This window comes from Podarcis bocagei, assembly GCF_964188305.1.
Source record: "Podarcis bocagei genome assembly, chromosome: 10".
NCBI lineage: Eukaryota > Metazoa > Chordata > Lepidosauria > Squamata > Lacertidae > Podarcis > Podarcis bocagei.
In genome coordinates, this window is record NC_138135.1 from 75,199,273 (window position 1) to 75,219,938 (window position 20,666).

A 20,666-nucleotide genomic window follows, 5' to 3' on the forward strand; every position below is an offset into this window, starting at 1 on the left:
CATGAAATCAAACCAAAATGCTAGTGTGCCTGGCCGGAAGATCCCTTCCCCTGGGGATATATTTCAGAACTGAGTAAGAGAGACAGTGCAGTTGAGACCTAGTTCTCACAAATAGCTGATGAGGTGATCAAACTGTTATTGGGTTGTGCTAATTCAGATGGGGGGAGGAATGTGGACCATCGATGGGAACATGCTACATCAGTCACAAAACCCTGGTACATAAAGGTAATGCAGGCCTACCCTTCTTATATGCTGATTTGTTATGAGTAGGTAATGTTTATCTCCATGAAAAAGCTGTTCAACGGTGCAATTCCCCCACCTGCCATCTCTGCCATAGTCCAGGCACAATTTTACCACCTCATCCCCTTTTTTGTGCTAACATAATCCAGGTTGCTCCTCGTGGCCCTTCTTCTCCCTTTGATAACCTCCAACACGCACAACACTTTAACCTATATTTGGAAAAAGCATTCCTCCCTCAAATGAACAGTAGGAGCCACATCACCTGACAGCTTTGAAAAGCAGATGGTGGGGGTGAAGCAGAGAGCTTCAAGCAAGTTAATGGTTTGGTTTGAATGAATTTGCAAAGAGAAAAGAAGTTTCAGTTTGATTCTCTGAAGAGAGAAATTCACCATGCTCAGTGGCTTCCCTACTCCAGAACACATCCCCTCCAGGAGCAAAAGGGCAATCAAGCAGATCAAAAGAAAACATTGGGTTAATGTTCTACCTGCAATAATGCCATCCATCTGTTCCAAAGCGGCAGCCAGCATCTCACTTGCATCACTCATCATTTTCTGGATTCTGCAAATACCTGAAGTAATGAAGCGACAATGTTAAACATGTTTTTCAACCCTTCAGAAGCCACAACTAAATTAAGCAATTTGCAAACGATCATAGAATCAGAGTTGGAATGGACCCCAAGGGTCATCTAGTCCAACTCCTTACTTCACTTCAGCATTTGCAGAACAGGATTTTGTTCCCAACCATGTCCACAGGTGCACGTCACCCAGACCTGCTTTAGGCAAGGCTGGGTTGCTTGGGAACCTAGCGTTTGTGTGGGGAGAGAGATTGCATTCCTGCAGAATGCCTATTTCCAACAGCATGCACAGTTATAGCCTGTCTGGTTTGGAGAACATCTGTTCCCTTCAAAAGCTGGCAGATGAAAAGTTAGCTCACAGGAGAACTGAGGTCTTAACAAACCCTCAAAAACCACATATTTTGCAGTTGTGTCCTGCTAGCTACAATGGGATTTATAAAGAGAACAACAAGGTTTAGCTCATAACCAGCTGCAAAAATTGCAAGAAAAATGTTGTAAAACTGAACCAGCACACACAAGTTGCGATTCAGGCAGCACACCAGGGGCATGTGGAGGGCCACCAAGTGGCCCTCCCTGGGATTGCAAAATCAGAGAAACTGTCAAATACTTGGTAAACCAAAGAAAATGGCTGGATGGCTTCATGTGGACTGCTGGTCACCAGTTGGACAGGCGCTACACAACAGAGGCCCCCAATGTTCTCCCCAAGAGCTATTCTCATTATGTTTTTGGGTTTTATGCAAGATACCACACATTTGCCAGCCACAAGCTTGGAGCTGACAGGTTGTAAAATGTAAGCAGTTTATTTCTGTTAGTGACTTTTGCTAATCATGCAGAACCATTTTTCTTCTTTAAAAATACATAGGTTGCCACAAACTACCACAACATGATGTGATAAACATTTTTTTTAAAAAAAGAAGATGCTTTTATTGTTTTATTACTTGTTGTTGGCCATTCTAGGCTCCTTTGAGAAGAAGGGAAAGATATAAATTTAATAAATAAAACAAGAGAGTTTGGAGCCTGCTGTTTGCCGACCAATCAGGGTCTTGTTGCTGGCCTCCATATATGAGCTGAAACATACATTATTAGAAAGGCAAGTAGTACAGCTTTTTGCTTGTGGCCACTTCAAACGAGAATCAAACAGTGAAATGTCCTCCTACAAATCATACAAAACTAGCATGTTACGGAAAGGGCTAGTGCAGGTTTGGCGGAGGGGGTTGGCGTCATTTTTTTCTTTGAAGGTTTACTTTAAATTGCTCCCCCACAACATAAGAAAACAATCAAATCTCCCACCTAAGTGAAATACTAGGATCCAACAACAGATGCACAAGCCATTTCATGTAGTGTATTTTGGCTCTTCAACATTCTTCTATTCTATATGCCCCCTGCACATCCTTCTTTTCCACATCCCCAAGAACACATCACAATCCAGCCTCTTCCATTCACACCCTCATCCTTGCCCGCTTCTCATCTGCCATGTGCCAGACTCCAGACACCTACGTATTATGAGTGGTGGAAAATATGGTCCTGAATGGGCACTATGTTCAATAGACTACATCAGTGCTGGCACAGACAAAGACACAAAAGAAGATTTAAGCAGCAGCTCCACCGTTGCTTGCAAGGCCACTCAAACACACAGAAGCCTAACAGACCAGAGGCAGCAATCAGAAAGTGCCATGCTAAAGTTCAACTCTCTTGCAGCTTCATTCATAAAGCTTAAATGGAGGATTAACCCTCCCCCTTGTATTTGAAGCCACTGAACGCTGCTTAATCCCTCAGTTTACATTCTCACTTTTTAGAATTTATTCTAACACCTTGTGAAGTGCAGCAAGAAGCAGACATCTCAGTTGCCAAGGAGACAGGGGCGGGATCAAGCCAGCATCTGTGCAAATGACAAATGCCATTTCACAAACTGTGTTTGCTGGCACCTCTAAACAAAATTGATGCCTAGATGGGGGGGGGCATCAATTTAATAATTTAGGGTTGATTTTGCGAGTTTAGCCAGCTGTAAATTCATATGGTATACAGTTGCAATCAAAATTATTCAAAATTTACAGACTTTCAGCTGTTTGCAATGAGCAAATCAAACAAAAGCAATTGAAACTGCTCAACACAACAGATGCTTCATTTCTCCAAATTCAGCTGAAAATACAACTTATACTGGCTTCTCCTGTCTCACTATTATTCAACCCCCTGAACAGAATCTGTAACAACAGCACAAATACAACAGGTTTTTTCTCAAACACACCTGATGTAACCAATCAAGGGCTTAATTAGTTGCACCAGGTGTGCTTCAGCTGCCACACACGAAATACCTGAACTGACTAGGGGTTTGTGGAGTGTCAAATTTGGCTGCATGGTAGAAATACAGGTAGGTCAAGAGAATGGTCCAAGAAGGTAAGAGAAGAGATTATCGCCCTTCACAAACAAGGCGCAGGATACAACAAGATAGCAAAGGCACTGAATGTTGGAAGCATATTTTGCAAGTTCAAAGTTACACTACCTGGACGGGGCAGAAAAAAGAAGCTATATGAGGCAGCAACCAGATTTCTGAGAGGGCAGGCTGGGGGGAAACCCTCAAGTGACTGCAAAAGAGCTGCAGCAAGACATGGTGGCAGTAGGCACTGAGGTTTCAGTGAACACAGTAAAGCACAAACTAAAACACATATGCTGTCCATGCCAGAACTCCAAGACGTACACCAGTAGTGACCCAAAAGCACAAGAAAAGTCAACTCCAATATACTCAAAATCATATAAATAAGCTGCAGAGTTTTGGGATTCTGTTCTGTGGAGCAACGAAACAAAATCGGAACTTTTCGGCTCCTTGGATCAGTGCTATGTCTGCAGGAAGAAGAATGCTGCGTACTCTGAAGAGAACACTCTGCCTACAGTGAAGCATGGTGGTGGCTTGGTGATGCTCTGGGGCTGCTTTGCATCCTCCAGCACTGGAAGCTTGCCGCGTGTGGAAGGCAGGCTGGATTCATCCTAGGAGGAAATCCTAGGAGGATTGTGAAGAAGCTGACGCTTCGGTGTCACTGGACAATGATCCCAAGCATACCTCAAATTCCACCAAGGTCTGGTTGCAGAAATAGTCCTGGAAGGTTCTACAGTGGCCATCACAGTCACCTGACTTGAACTCCACAGAAAATCTCTGGTGCGAGGAATGGGCTCAGATTCCTCAGGAATGCTGCTGGAAGCTACTATCTGGCTATGGATCTCGTTTAAAGCACGTCATAGCAGCCTTTGCTCTACTAAATACTAAAGATGCTTGCCACGGAGAGGCTGAATAATAGTGAGACTGGACAAGCCAGTATAAGTTGCAGTTTCAGCTGAATTTGGGGAAACCACTTGAAGCACCTGTTGTGTTGAGCTATTTCATTATTATTATTCTAATTCTTTTCAAAATTTCAAAAAAAAATCTTTTTTAAAAACACACACACATACAGTGGTACCTCGGGTTAAGAACTTAATTCGTTCTGGAGGTCCATTCTTAACCTGAAACTGTTCTTAACCTGAAGCACCACTTTAGCTAATGGGGCCTCCTGCTACTGCCACGCCGCAATTTCTGTTCTCATCCTGAAGCAAAGTTCTTAACCCAAGGTACTATTTCTGGGTTAGCGGAGTCTGTAACCTGAAGCGTATGTAACCCGAGGTACCACTGTATACATATACACACAGACAAATACACTTATTTTAGAAAAACCATATTCATATCAATACCTTTATGAGGTTCCCTGAACCCCAGGACTTCCTCCCACCCCTCCCCCGGCTTCCAGAATTCTTCCCCTTTTAACTGCCTCTAATTACTTTATCTAACTTTGTTATACTCTATTGTTATCCTTTGTTAATTTAAATTACAAGCATTATGTGAATCCTGCTAATGTTTTTAAACTCTCATAGTGTTCTTTAATGTATTCAATAAAGATATACCATTTTTCTCAGTTCGTTGTAAATCATTTCCCAGAAGGGCTCAGCTATTTTACATGTCCACCACATATGGTGGAATGTATCCTCCTTAACTTTACACTTCCAGCATATGTTGGTTCTGTTCTTATACATTTTTGCAAGTCTTGTAGGAGTCAGATACCATCTATACATCATTTTCATAATGTTTTCTTTTAATGGACAGCAAGCAGTAAATTTTGATCTTTATTCCTTAACTTTTCCCATGAGGTAATTTGTATGTTATGTCCCACATCTTTTGCCCAATGAATTATTACAGATTTACTTCTTCATCTTTTGTTTCCCACTCCAGCACCAATTTATATATTTTTGACAGATTTTTTTCATTATTTTCCAGCACTTCTCTCTGCAATCTTGAAAGTTCTTTACCAAAACCAGTTCCTTTATCCAGCCTAAAAATATCATTTACAGTGGTGCCTCGCAAGACGAAATTAATTCGTTCCGCAAGTCTCTTCGTCTTGCGGTTTTTTCGTCTTGCGATGCACGGTTTCCCATAGGAATGCATTGACAATCAATTAATGCGTTCCTAGGGAAACCGCCTTCAGACCAGGTCCGGGGACAGTCTGTCCCCGGACCTCTTCTGAAGGCTGGGGGGGGGGACAAGGGCTTTTCTTCCCACCCCCAGCATTTTAAAAAACCCTGGGACAGCGGAGGACTTCTCCGCTGTCCTGGCAATCTTAAAATGCTGGCGGGCGGCATTTTAAAATCGCCCCGGGACAGCGGAGGACTTCTCCGCTGTCCGGGGCGATTTAAAAGCCCCTGGGAAGGCAGGCAGGGGAGACAAAGACTTTCGCCCCCCGCCCGCCTTCAGAAGGTGTTCCCGCCCCCCCGCCCGGCTTCGCAGCAGCGCTACGAAGCCCGGCGGCTGGGGCAGGTGTCCCCCCCGCCCGGCTTCGCAGCAGCGCTACGAAGCCCGGCGGCTGGGGCAGGTGTCCCCCCCCACCCGGCTTCGCAGCAGCGCTACGAAGCCCGGCGGCTGGGGCAGGTGTTCCCCCCCACCCGCCCGGCTTCGCAGCAGCGCTACGAAGCCCGGCGGCTGGGGCAGGTGTCCCCCCCCCCCGCCCGGCTTCGCAGCAGCGCTACGAAGCCCGGCGGCTGGGGCAGGTGTTCCCCCCCCTACCCGCCCGGCTTCGCAGCAGCGCTACGAAGCCCGGCGGCTGGGGCAGGTGTCCCCCCCCCGCCGCCCGGCTTCGCAGCAGCGCTACGAAGCCCGGCGGCTGGGGCAGGTGTCCCCCCCCGCCCGGCTTCGCAGCAGCGCTACGAAGCCCGGCGGCTGGGGCAGGTGTTCCCCCCCCCCGCCCGGCTTCGCAGCAGCGCTACGAAGCCCGGCGGCTGGGGCAGGTGTTCCCCCCCCCGCCCGGCTTCGCAGCAGCGCTACGAAGCCCGGCGGCTGGGGCAGGTGTTCCCCCCCCCGGCCCGGCTTCGCAGCAGCGCTACGAAGCCCGGCGGCTGGGGCAGGTGTTCCCCCCCGCCCAGCTTCGCAGCAGCGCTACGAAGCCCGGCGGCTGGGGCAGGTGTTCCCCCCCCCCGCCCGGCTTCGCAGCAGATCTCCCCGCAGCCGCTTGCTTCAAAAGAGGTCCGGGGGCAGCGGGAGCGCTTCCCGCTGCCCCCGGACCTCTTTTGAAGCAAGGGGCGGTGGGGAGAAGCGATCTCCCCGCCGCCCCTTGCTTCAAAAGAGAAGACCCGCTGTCCCCGGGGCAAGCTTCGTTTTGCGAAGCAAGCCCATAGGGAAATTCGTCTTGCGAGGCAACTCGAAAACGAAAAAACCTTTCGTTTTGTGAGTTTTTCGTCTCGTGAGGCGTTCGTCTTGCGGGGTACCACTGTAACTGATGATATTGTTTTGGGCTATTTCAATTGCTTTTGTTTGATTTTCTCACTGCAAACAGCTGAAAGTCTGTAAATTTTGAATATAAACCTGATTTGCAATGGAGCTTGACTAATTTTAGTTGCAACTGTCATCGTTTGTAACACTTAGTGAATGGAATACTGGGCCAGCAAGATATAGATGCCTCTGAAGATTAGTTGTCTGGGGTCTGAAATACTGGGGGTTGGAGAGAGAGAAAAGTGTCTTCTCAGCTCCCTGTGAAATGTTCCAGTACAGAATTTTGGTAGCTTCATTTTTTTATGGAGATACAATTCTATACTTTGCTGTACAGGGCACTGGAAAACTTATATAGCTGAGATACCATAAATTACTAAGGATTATGCCTGGTACATATTAGCCTTGGTGACGGAACATTTACTGTAAATACAGATACAGCATAAAGCTAAAGCAGAAGGTTCAGGCTGGGAGAAATATCTGGCACGTCCTCGCTTCCACTTCCTTAATGAAGGTCAACCCCATAAAACTAACGGAAGCTAGCCATCAAAGTGTTATGTGTCATCTACAGCCCAGGTTGCCTGAGCCTATAGATCCAACTCCAGTTGCATCAGCAAAAACAGTGTCCTCTCCCTGTCAAAGTGCTTTACATTTATCCTCACCATAACTCTGCAAGAAAGGTCATCCTTTTTTCTGCTTTACAGACAGGCAACAGGAGGTAGCAATTTTAATAATATATTTTTTAAATTATATCCCGCCCATCTGGCTGGGTTTCCCCAGCCACTCTGGGTGGCTTACAGCATATAAAAAAACACAGCAAAACATCAAACATTGAAAAAACAAAATATCCTATACAAGCAACAAACAAACCAAGAAAGCAATAGAAACAAACAACAACAATAACAATAAACAGCTAGCAGTTATTTTAATTTGGGTATAACTGTAAACCCCAACTAAACATTTAACCAACACCAACCTGACAAAAACAAAGCAGAGCAACCCATTGCCCGAAGTCAAGAGTGGTTCCAGCAATGTCCCTCCAGCCTTCCAGGAGCCTTTTAGCTGTTCAGGGTGAGTCTGCGCTCTGCCTCTAAGCCAGATGGAAAGGGGCCTTGCAGCAGAGAGCGGTCTTCCTTCCAGCACCCAGGCAGATAGATAGATACTGCAGCTTATTCCCAGGGCTGTTTCTCACTTTTATGGACTGGGAACTGGCATGTCTTCTGTTACCAATACAGTGGTACCTCGGGTTACAGACGCTTCAGGTTACAGACTCCGCTAACCCAGAAATAGTACCTCGGGTTAAGAACTTTGCTTCAGGATGAGAACAGAAATTGTGCGGCGGCAGCGGGAGGCCCCATTAGCTAAAGTGGTCTTCAGAACAGTTTCAGGTTAAAAACGGACCTCCAGAACAAATTAAGTTCTTAACTCGAGGTACCACTGTACTGGGATAAATCAGTAGCAGCCCTGAGGCTGAGAGTTGTCATGTTTCTGTACTCTGGAACCTCAAAAATGACAGAGTGCCTGTGCAGGTGAGCTTCTATAAACACTACAGGTAGGCAACATCCACTGCTGCTTCTAGAAAGGTTGAACAGGAATCTTCTAATGGAGAAGAGGGAACACCATACAAGCAGAGTAATATCAAGGGACTTTTCACAGCATTGAAGCTTGGTCCGATTCATTTTTTTCCTGATCTCTTCCCTGCTTCTTTCCAATGAGATGTCTTCTGCATTTCGACCTCTCGCTGCCATGCTGTGGTTTGCCTTTTCAACCCAAGGGATTTTCTTGGGTGCTTGCATTTTGTCTGCAACGCCATTCAACAGTTGTTTATCACACATCTCATCTGTATCTCCAGACACAAATAGTACAGGAGACTTAATGGACAATAAATCTTCATCCCGAAGTTTAGAGTGAAGCTTTGGCCAATGCAGCGGATAAAACCTTGAATGAAGCTGTCATTATCTTGGTCTGCTTGATGTATCACGGAGGCAGCAGCACACAAGCCACTTGAACAGCCTCCAAGAAAAATGCCAGAAAGTATGTAGTTGCCTGATGATCTTAAATATTCCACAACACCTTTATATGCTTTAGATCAGGGGTAGGCAACCTAAGACCCTGGGACCCTTCTCAATCCGGCCTGCAAACGGTCCAGGAATCAGCTTGTTTTTACATGAGTAGAATGTGTCCTTTTATTTAAAATGCATCTCTGGATTATTTGTGGGGCATAGGTTCATTATTTTTTTCCAAAATATAGTCCGGCCCACCACATGGTCTGAGGGACAGTGGATTGGCCCACAGCTGAAAAAGGTTGCTGACCCCTGCTTTAGTTCTATAGATGATATTGAAGCTTTTGCAGAAATCTATGAGAGGCCGGGTAGTTTGCCAAAGATACAAGGTGAGAGAAATTCATATCACCAGATGCTCCGTGAGTGAGAATCACAGCATACAGCAGCTTCTTCTCGGGGATGGAGAAAACGGAGTCTAGATATTTGCTTCCAAATGGCATTTTCAACATTGGTGTCTTTTTCCCCTTTTCTCTTTTTTGTTCTTTTTTATATATGTGTGCTTATCTGAAAAATGTATGTATGTATGTATTTGTATGTATTTTGCTTGTATTTTGTAATAATTATGTTAAATAAAATTTGTTAATTTTTTTTAAAAAAATGGTGTCTTAAGAGTCACCCATTTTCCTGTTACAATCTGGCAAGTTCGTGTCTCAGAACTCTTAGCTACAAATCAGTTTAGCTTAAGCTGCCCAATACAGTCCAAAAAATTTACTTGGATCTGTCATGTTTTGGTTCAATGCTGTATACCAGAGATGACTGACATGTGTGTCTTGTTCCCATCCCCACATTGTTGGACTATAACGTCTTCCATCCCTGAGCATGGGCCATGCTGGGCTAAGACTAGCAGGAGTGGTCATCCAACAATATCTGGACAGAGACAGCTTAGCCACACCTGCTCTACAAAGTACTGTACCTGGACCTGTTTGGAGAGCCCTGCTGGTATGGGCCTTGGAACATAACCTTCTCTCACTTGCTCTCTCCCCAACTCTCCTCCCAGCAGCAATTGGGAAAGAACCCACATCAGATAAGTCCCCTCCAGGCATTTCCAAGTGAAAAGTGTTCCTTGTGTAGAAGGTGGTACTCGGAATTTAGTATCAAATTCTGCATGATTCACTTCTGATACAAAAAACAAGAGAACTTGGCCACTTGGAAGCAAAATGATGGTCTAAACTGAAGTCATTTGCTTTTGTGAATACACAAGTAAAATCTTAACATTATGGGTTATTGTTATTTTATTTCAGGCAGCTAGGCAGCTACATGTACAGAGAGTATGCAGTCACAAGCTTTAAAAACTAGTTAATCGAAAGATGCCCCATCAATCTGTCTAAAGGAAAGCAGGCTTGAGCATGAACAGTAACCTCTGATTGACAGAGGAGAAAGTTCCTTGCACTTAAAAGCAATGACATACGCCTCTTTCAGTAACCTACTTTCTGAAGTTAGGGAAGCTAAATCTTGAAAAGCAAACAGTAATCTACATGAATGAACTGCACAGGCTAAAAAAAGAGCAGCCAGATCAAAGAGCTGTAAAATTCCACAAGCAGCAGCTTCTTGGGGCATGAAGGCCACATTTGCAATCTCCCTGAAACTGGCATAATAGACCCCTTCGCTCTCTGATCCCATGTGAACAATAAAGAGCCATCATTTCAGGGACCAAAAATAGACAGATGTTAGATACAGACTCATTCATTCAACACAGCTGTTAACAGTTTGATTTCAAAATCTGTCTATCTCTACAAGAGGAACCAGTAAGGTTCAAAACACACCAGGAATTGACTGCTGATGCTTACATAAAAGTAGACATGTACTATGCGGGGTTTCCATTATTTAATTGGGTTGTAGCATATCCCATTGCAAAACTTCAGAACAGGTAACAATATACTACTGGTTCTGGTCTCTCCTGGACTATTGGCCACCAGTAGCTTGAATTAAAATGCCTTCTATCACTTCCAGAAGACCACTCTACCAGGCTCGAGTTTCGGCTAATCTGCAGGGAAAGAAATTATTCCTAGTCTGCATTAAAGGGTGTGGTGGAACAAAGGAGTAAAAGTGGTCCCTTGTACATCTTAGACCCGAGCTATTCAGGGTTTCATAGGCCACCACTAATACCTTTCCTTCTTTATACAATTTGAGTTCAACACAGACCACAGGACTCGCATCCAATAAGAAGTTCAACTGATAAAAATAATAATTTATTATTTATACCCCGTCCATCTGACTGGGTTGCCCAAGCCACTCTAGGCAGCTTTCATCATATATAAAAACACAGTAAAACATTAAACCTTAAAAAGCTTCCCTATACAGGACTGCCTTAAGGTGTTTCTAAATGTTATATAATTACTCATCTCCTTAACATCTGATGGGATGGCATTCCACAGGGCGGGCGCCACTACCAAGAAGGCCCTCTGAGACTTCCTGCATGGTGGGCAGGAGTCAGATACAGTATGTTCGGGTCCAGTACCAAAACCAATACTACTCATTCTGTAACCAATAAAAGTTGTGGCCTTTTCCTAAAATACTGGTGTCCACGTGTTTTATTCATCAAAGGAGGGGGTGCGGGGCCTTGACACACAATTACTCATCTCCTTAACATCTGATGGGAGCGCATTCCACAGGGCAGGTGCCACTACCAAGAAGGCCCTCTGCCTGGTTCCCTGTAGCTTCACTTCTCGCAGTGTGGAACCTGCCAAAAGTTCCTCAATGCTGGATCTTAGTGTCCAGGCTAACAATGGGGGTGGAGACGCTTCTTCAGGTATACAGGATCAAGGCCGTTTAGGGCTTTAAAGATCAGCACCAACACTTTAAATTGTGCCCAGAAACATACTGGGAGCCAATGTAGGTCTTTCAAGACCGGTGTTATGTGGTCTCGGTGGCCACTCCCAGTCACCAAACTAGCTGTCACATTCTGGATTAGTTGTAGTTTCCAAGTCACCTTCAAAGGTAGCCCCACGTAGAGTGCATGCAGTAGTCCAGGCAGGAGATAACCAGAGCAAGCACCACTCTGGCGAGACAGTCCACGGGCAGGTAGGGTCTCAGCCTGCGTACCAGGTGGAGCTGGTAGACAGCTGCCCTGGACACAGAATTGACCTGCACCTCCATAGACAGCTGTGAGTCCAAAAAGACTCCTAGGCTGCGTACCTGGTCTTTCAGGGGCACAGTTACCCTATTCAGGACCACGGAGTCCCCCACACCTGCCCGTTCCCTGTCCCCCAGCAACAATACTTCTGGCTTGTTGGATTCAACTTCAATCCACCACTCATCGTCCAACCGCCTCCAGACACTCACACAAGACCTTCACTGCCTTCACTGGATCCGGTTTAAAAGAGAGGTAGAGCTGGGTATCATCCGCATACTGGTGAACACCCAGCCCAAACCCCCATATGATCTTTCCCAGTGGCTTCATATAGATGTTAAAAAGCATGGGGGAGAGGATGGAGCCCTGAGGCACCCCACAAGTAAGCCCACTCATCCCCCAACACCACTTTCTGGACATGGCCCAGGAGAAAGGAGCAGAACCACTGTATAACAATGCCCCCAGCTCCCAGCCCCCCATGACGGTCCAGAAGGATACCATGATTATGGTTTGGTTCATAATCCTTCCTCCTAGTGAGGTGTATAAGCTGCCATCTACTGTCATCTATTTCAGTTTTTCTGTAAACTTTATTCAGAATTTAAAGAATCTTTATGCTGCTCTTCAATTAAAATATTTTCAGGCCATTTCAGATGAGCAGCCCCCAAAAACTTTGCCTCTCATTGGCACAAGAACTACTGATGCTAGGAAAAGCCTTCTTCTTTAGTTCTGGCATGGTTCGTGTTCCAGATATGTCCAAATTGTGATTCATGCTGAGATGCAAGGGGCATCCTCCTCAGAGTGAGGATAAATATGTTGGAATTGGGAGCTACTGGGTGATTCAGCCAAAAGCACAATTCAGACACTGAGTCTAACTGGAAAAAGGCACAGCCAGAGCAGTATATCAAGCAGAGGCACAACAGCCAGACAAGGGAGCCTTTCATCATTTAATTCATTTGTTTTTCACAGAACACTAGCATATATCCTGGAGGTGCAGTTTGGAAACGACAGACCTTTTTAAATTTGGAATGAGCAGCACAGTATAAAAAAGAATCAGAGTATGCTTTAGTACCAGCTTGCATCCAGGAGTTCCATGCTCTGCACAGCAAACTGGGAAAGAATGCAACCCCCTCAATGCATTTTTTTAAAAGGCAGATTAGAGTAGGGGCTGGAACAGCCAGGTACAGAGTCCTGGGAAAAACATTTCTCCCACATTAGTCAGTGCTTTGAAACAACACAATAAGAAACAACAGACTACGGGGGGGGGGGGAGAGTTCACATGCGACTCAAATGCACTCTATGGTACAAGATGCTATAAAACAGTTTCAAAAGGGGGAAACACATTTGCGACAACTCAAAACAGATGCTTTTTAACAAGTGGAAACCTGTTCAGTAAAAATGATGTAATGATAGTATCCCTCAAATCCATTTAATATGCGCACACTGTGAACAGACATGTTCTTGCACTAACAGGGCAAATAAAGTGAGCAGGTTGTGGGGAGTCAGATTTTTAGTAGGCTTATGCTATTTTCATTAGCAGTAGAGAAGATTTAAAGGGGGGGGAGACATAGGTACAAGTACACACATAAACAGGAAAAGAAATCCTTCAGCACAAAAAATGTCCCAACATCAGTAAAGAGCATCAATAAGGACTTTGCCACAGTTCACATGCATTTTTCAAATTGCATTGAAGGACCATTTCAAACAGACATTCACTCTTACTTTCCCAAAACAACACAGACAAATAATCCATGCCAATTCCTGCACTCACCACTGAACACCTTGTTTGGCTTAACAATTCGTCAAGGCTAGACAGCAAAAGCCAATTTCAAGCCAAAGTAAATTTCCATTATCAGTCAAGAACTACTTTATCAGCTATTGACATTCCAGTTGCGTTGCGTACCTATACATGTGGCCATTTCTTAAAGCTGGCAGAGAGAAGCTTCATTTCTAAAGGATAAATCAAAACCCTTCTTGGCTAAATGAGCTGTATAGATGTACTCTGAAACAAATATTTATGAAGAAAAAGAACAAAATTCCTGCAACAAACAGCATTGCTTTACACACATAGGATGGAAATATTTCCCTACACAAAGATTACAGCAGTCTGCTTAGAGCTGTGCCTCAAATATGGACTTTAGAACGCAATCAGAAAGGTTTAAACAAATTGTATAGTTTGTCGCTGTGCTGTAGAGGGAAGTGTGGGGCAGAAGAGCCCATCCAGGAGAAGGAAAACTCTTGTTTCTAGACATAAATCTGGAGTGCAATCCCAAAGACTGTTGGATGGGACCTTGTACGCCTCCTTCCAGCAACTCCTGCAGCCAAGCGGGTGCCAAAAGTCTGCTTTCCTTTGGACCACATCAGCAAGGCTGGCAGGGGACTCTTGTCATCTGGGCAGCCCAGGACCTCCAGACACGCGGCCCAGACTTGTGCCCCAGGAACTGCTGCTAACACAGCGATTAGACTTAGAATAGAATCATAGAGTTGGAAGAGACCACAAGGGCCATCGAGTCCAACCCCCTGCCAAGCAGGAGACACTTCACCCCCAGAGGCACACTCCACTGTCTCTCAATACAGATGGATGCCAACAATAGTCTACCCTGTTTCACCACATCTGTGCCATCCACCAAGTCACCACTCGTTCTTCTTTGCTACACAGCCCCTGCATTCTAGTTAAGGGTGGAAAGAAGGGAGAATTGTGCCAGAAAGGAGATAATTCTGGACAAGGCTCCCCAATACACTTTGCCACCCAAGATAAAGGAAAGATTGGCACAGATACACACCCCAGTGTCACATACAGAAACCTGGCTGCTGGCCTGACTGCTGACTCTTATCTCAACACTGGTGACAGGATAGTGTCCTCCACTGCACCTGAGCCAAGACAGACTGCATAACACACACAGGTCTGCCATCCAACAGAGGGGAGAGGTCATGAGGCTTAGGGGGGATAGCCAGGGGGCTGTCACAGCTGCCCCCCAACATCTGCCACTTGAGATTAATCACCTGACTTCACCTAATGGTGGGGCCAGCCCTGGTTCTGAAGCACTCTTGATTTTGGCTATACGGCTGGAAGCAAACTGTTGGGGTCTTATGTACCTGCCTCTTAGTTCTAGGGCAGGGATGGGGAACAGGCAGCCTTCCATATGTTACTGGAGTAGAAATCCCATCATCCCTGATCATTTGCCACACTGGCTGGGCAACAACATCTGGAGGCCTGCAGTTTTACTTAGTTAAGCGAGCTCCAGTAAAATATCTGAACCTAGCGCACCTTTCAAGTTGGCAGTGGCAGGGAGAGAGTCACAGCTGTGCCTTGGCTATATTCAAAACTAAAATTGTATACAGATGTACTTTGTAAGGGGGGAGATTTGTACCAATAGGGCATGTTGGATTTTTCAACTTCCAAATTCTAAAAGTGAGGGGTGTTAAAAAGTTGTAATGTGACTTGGGAATTCAAAATATATTTTGGTTAGATTAATATAATTTAATTTTGCTTGGTAAGTAAAATATGTGCAAACTTGCACAGAAATCATTAAAAATGATTGCCAAGTATTTGCAGTTCTATTCCATCATAATCATCATTATTATTATTAAGCATTACTTGACATTTTCAGAAGGTAAAATCAAAATTCTTTGGTTTTCCAAAAACATTTTATATGCTTTTTCATCAAACGTAGACTTAAAAAGCTACATGTTGTGCAGTCACACAAAAAATAGTAGATTTGAATTCCTTACACTCCCAATAACATTTTTAAGACCCTGCGCTGAATAATTTTTCAAAAATTAAGTTTCACCCCTTAAAATGAGACACCCTATTGTACCAAGGAGTCCTGAACCATCTGAGTCTCCTGCTCCCAGGAAGCCTGAAGTTATTTAATTCAGTTTATGAGAACTGGGCCTAAAAAGAGGAGCAACTAATCAAAATGATATTCCAGCTTTCAAATGTCAAAGAAGAAAGGAAGATACTGTAAGCAGTTTGTGCCTTTTTTTCAATCCTGCAGCAAAACCAAACCACAGATGCCAAGCAATTCAACCAACCTTTTAACGAGAGAGTGAACATTTTATATTATAGAAAGCGCATACGCATGAAAATATAGCATGACATTCTTAACATTCTTAGGTGAATTCTGTTTAGCTATTTTGCATATCTCTTGCAGGACTGCTGTCCAGAATGGTTGGATTTTAGGGCATTCCCACCACATGTGGAGGTATGTGAGTGTGGAGGCGCAGCCTCTACAATATCTTGGTGAGGTTTCTGGGCGTAGTGGTGCCAGCTTCCGTGGTGTTAAGTACCACCTGTAGGTGAGATGCAGCCCTCTTTCTAGTCAGAGGGACTGTGCTGGATCCTACATACTGATCTCTCTGTGATCCGTATTTAGTGAAGGAGGAAAGGGAGGGAAAGTATAACCTTTTATCACTTCTTGGCCACGGTGTCAGCAAGCTGGTAAAATACTTTCAGAAGTTAAAATTACCCTCAGTTAAAACTATAACTTGTGTCTGCTGTAATTAGAAATTGAATACTTAAGTTTGGTTGAGAATGTTATTTTATTTAACTTTTAAGTTTCCTGTTTCTCCTTTCCCAAAGAAAAATGAGTACCATCTGAAAGATAGCATATCTCAAACAGATTTAAGATAACTCTATGAAGATTCTCCAACAGCTACAAAAAAAAACCTGGTGTTTACTCATTTACATTCTTTTGAACTTAATCTGGTCACCTCCACACAAACCTCATCCTTTGGGTAAATATACTTTAGATATTTCATTGCTTAATTATGCAGCAAAACATTCCTACTGCTTATATTATTTATGCATTGAAAATCAATATACCCATTTTTCTGAGACATTCCACTTGGATCAGCAGATCTAGAGGGAGGGGGAAACAATCAAACCATTCATTTATGGATCTCCAGCTGCTAATGTAAGCAAGGAAATGCCGCACATTCCCCTAGCATGGTATTGACACAGTCATGAGGCTATGAAACAAACGAGATTATGTGAGCATCTTTCAGAGAGCTCTTCCAAAAGGAAAATAATCAATTGCCTCTCCAATGTATTAGCAAAACACCAAAATCTTTACTATACACTTTGACAAAACTTAAGACAAAGGCTACCATAGAACCATAGAAAGTAACTGGGGATGCAGGGGGCGCCGTGGTCTAAACCACTGAGCCTTGGGCTTGCTGATCAGAAGGTCAGCAGTTCAAATCTGTGCAATGGGGTGAGCTCCCATTGCTCTGTCCCAGCTTTTGCCAACCTAGCAGTTCAAAACCACAGCAGTACAAGTAGATAAATAGGTACCGCTCCGGTGGGAAGGTAAACGGCATTTCTGTGCACTCTGGCACTTGTCACGGTGTCCTGTTGTGCCAGAAGCGGTTTAGTCATGCTGGCCACGTGACCCAGAAAGCAGTCTGTGGACAAATGCCAGCTCCCTCGGCCTGAAAGCAAGATGAGTGCCGCACTCCACAGTCGCCTTTGGCTGGACTTCACTTCACCTTTTCTTTTTTCTCTCTCCTTTATACCTTTTCTGCTTCACAAATATTTCACACTGGAATTCTATCTTTAGAGTCAATATTATTTAAGACTCAGAAATAGAATTGTTTTTTAGTGGTGCTTATATTTAGTTCTTAAATGCTCTGTACTTAGTTTCCATGGATAAAATTACAACATTGATGTGAGCTTTCAACTCTCCCCTACTCAGACATCTTGGTGACGAACAGGCGGGGGGACGGGACAGGAGGCAGCATCTAACTATTCTATTCTTAGGTTTACAGAACGAAGTGAAAATGCTACTCATAAGAGTATTGTCACGCTAGCAGTTCCAAAAGTATAATAGGGTATTTCCAGATATCTCACCTCTCCTTTCAGAGAATAACAGATTTCTTTCCATGGCGACTGTGGCCTTTGCCCCTAGGATGTGTCAATGAAAGGGTCAAAATGGGTGTGGTGTGATTGGCCAGTGAGAATGCAAGGGGGGAGTAAAAGACAGAGTGGGAGGTTTTGAAAATCCGCTGAGGTCTGGGGGTTGACAGTTGAGGTGTGTCAGTTGGGAGTTGAGGCTTGGGAAGAAGGAAGAGGGTGGAATACGCAGTGGGTTGGTTGAGTTGTATTGGGAGAGAGGGAGAGGAACTGTTAGGGAGTTCGATAGAAAGTTGGGAATAATTCAGTCTGAAGTTGTAGGAACTAAGATTTAAGAAACTGACAAGAGAAAAATAAACCGACACCATACGCTTATTCCTGCACTTAAAAATAAACTTGATTATTTGTTTACGTTAACAACTGTCTGGACTCCGTGTGTCTCCGTGAGAAGCGGGGGGGTGGCAGCGAAAAAAGCAACTGCAGTGGTGACACAGGGTCAATAGACCGTCAAACGTCCGGGGGCCCTGCGTGATCGCCACAGCGACATTTTCCCTGGCCTAGCCAAGCATAGGGGGGGTTTCCTCATTGAGCAAGTGATTCGCATCTCAGCCATACATGAGCAGTTGATCACACCACACACACACCTCAGTTGAAAAACTCATGTCAGGAAAGGAGGAAAAGAGGCCATTTTCAAAGCTACACATAAAAGACATAAATTACTGAGGGGAAAAATGGGGGGGGTATTTTCTTTTGTAGTTTATTCTTGCTGTTTGTAAAATATAAAAAGTGATGTTATTCATTTTGCAACAAACAAACAACACCCCCCCAAAAAAAAACTGAGGAAGAAAGTCAGCTGGGACCAGAAGTCAGAAGCAAAATTTAGTAATGACTAAATATAGCCTCTAGATGTTGTTGGAATTACACCTCTCCTCAGTCAGAACCAGTGACTCAGGGATGGAGGGAGTTTGAGTCCAGGAGCACAGAGAGACACTCGGGTCTCTTATCCGTGGTCTATACATTCAGAGCTTATTCACACTTCCCTTTCCTTTGCTCTTTCCAGGCACAGTATGTGCTTTAAAACGCCAAGTCCGAGCAGCCTATTTTGCAATGGAGCTTTTCCCACGAAAACCCACTCTTTAAAGCTCAATCTGAGCAAATGGCAATCCACGGACAACCTGACCGGATGTTTGCTCCACCTGAGGGCTAAAGCGAGGGTTTTCAAGGAGAAAGCTCCAGGACAAAACAAAAACCAGCACTCGGACACAGAGCTTTAAGTGTGGACCTGTGCCTGGAAAGAGTAGGGCAAAAGGTAAGGGTCAATGGTGGCAGCTGAACTGGGAATGAGGGCAAGAATTGATTGTGGCCTGAGGTTCCTCATTTGCAGGATGCACAGGACAGAGAAGCTGGGAGGAAGAAAGAGGAGCAGCTCCAGATACCTGCCGCATTATAGAGCGTGCCATTTCAGGGGGTAAAACTTAATTTTCACAAATTTATTCAGTGAGGAGTCTTAAAAATATGTTTTTGGCTGTGAAGAATTCAAATCCCAGTATGTTTCCGAGCACAATTCAAAGTGTTGGTGTTGACCTTTAAAGCCCTAAACGGCCTCTGCCCAGTATACCTGAAGGAGCGTCTCCACCCCCATCGTTCTGCCCGGACGCTGAGGTCCAGCTCCGAGGGCCTTCTGGCGGTTCCCTCACTGCGAGAAGCCAAGTTACAGGGAACCAGGCAGAGGGCCTTCTCGGTAGTGGCACCCGCCCTGTGGAACGCCCTTCCAGCAGATGTCAAAGCGATAAACAACTACCTGACATTCAGGAGACATCTTAAGGCAGCCCTGTTCAGGGAAGTTTTTAACGTGTGATATTTTATTGTATTTTTGGTTTTTATGGAAGCCGCCCAGAGTGGCTGGGGAGGCCCAGCCAGATGGGCGGGGTATAAATAATTTATTATTATTATTATTATTATTATTATTAATCTGCAATTATTTTTGTGACTGGACAACATTTAGCTGGGTAAGTCTATATGTGATTAAGAAGCACATAAACTGCTTTCAGAAAACCAAAGAATTTCAATATTACCTTCTGACAATGTCAGTTAATGCTTAATAATAATAATAGTAATAATAAAATATCAATATAAAGCAACTACAAGTACTTGGCACTCACTTTTAATGACTTATGTGCAGTTTTACACACATTTTACTTACCAAGCAATCTAAATATTCATTTAATCAAAATATATTTTGAATTCCCAAGTCATATTACAACTCATTTCTTGGAATATGGAAGTTGAAAAACTCAACACATTCTGCATACCATAAGGGCTTCTGTGCAAAAACATCAGTCATCACATTTGCACACTACCAGGGCACCAAAGAACTCGGGCAATGTAAGTGTCTGCATGGTGTACTGAGAGGGACGTGGGCCTCATTAGTCGTCATCTATTGCAGTGAGTTGCTCAATTGCTGAGACGGCTAGAGCACCGGTGGCGGAAAACTCATTCTGAACTGGACCAGACTCAGTTAGAGCTCAACGTTGAGCCTACCAAGTGGTGATAGTGATGGCGAATAGAACCTCTATTGCATCTGTAGAAAACAGCAGCAGGAGACTCTTTCAGGTGGTTCGCAGTTTAACAAAACCACCTTCACCATCGGAGCCTGGTAAGGACCCCAGGATCTCCTGCAATGATTTTGCAAAGTTTTTTTGCAGATAAAGGGCCATGTCCAGAACGTGGTGTTGGGGGATGAGTGTACAGCCCCCTGGGCTCTCACTTGTGGGGTGCCTCAGGGTTGCGTCCTCTCCCCCATGCTTTTAAACATCTATATGAAGCTGGTGGAGAGATCATCAGGGGGTTTGGGCTGGGTGTTCACCAGTATGTGGATGATACCCAGCTCTACCTCTCTTTTAAATTGGAACCAGTAAAGGCAGTGACAAGAAATAAACTGGGATGGGGGGGTGGAATAACAACTCCTAGCAGTGATTGATTTATAACACAGAACACAACTACTTTATAATATGATCATGCGACATCCCAAAAGTATAAAACAATGCAGCTATGAATATGGAAGATTCCCAAAATATAATTATAAATGA

The 20,666-nt window shown here is 44.5% G+C and overlaps 1 protein-coding gene across 21 annotated transcripts in view; it reads right to left on the reverse strand.

Moving 5' to 3' along the window:
• The window catches only part of PPFIBP1 (PPFIA binding protein 1), a 130,399-nt gene that overhangs the window by 54,757 nt on the left and 54,976 nt on the right, over window positions 1-20,666 (reverse strand). For 10 of the 21 annotated variants that reach the window (XM_081210666.1, XM_081210661.1, XM_081210673.1 and 7 more), the window contains exons 1-2: window positions 17,575-17,689; window positions 725-808 (exon numbers count right to left, since the gene is read on the reverse strand). In XM_081210666.1, the coding sequence (XP_081066792.1) occupies window positions 725-808; window positions 17,575-17,608 (118 nt within the window). In that variant the 5' untranslated portion in view covers window positions 17,609-17,689. Of the gene's footprint in view, window positions 1-724; window positions 809-17,574; window positions 17,691-20,666 lie in introns of those variants that run through there. The other 11 variants (XM_081210659.1, XM_081210664.1, XM_081210657.1 and 8 more) reach the window with 4 other exon arrangements.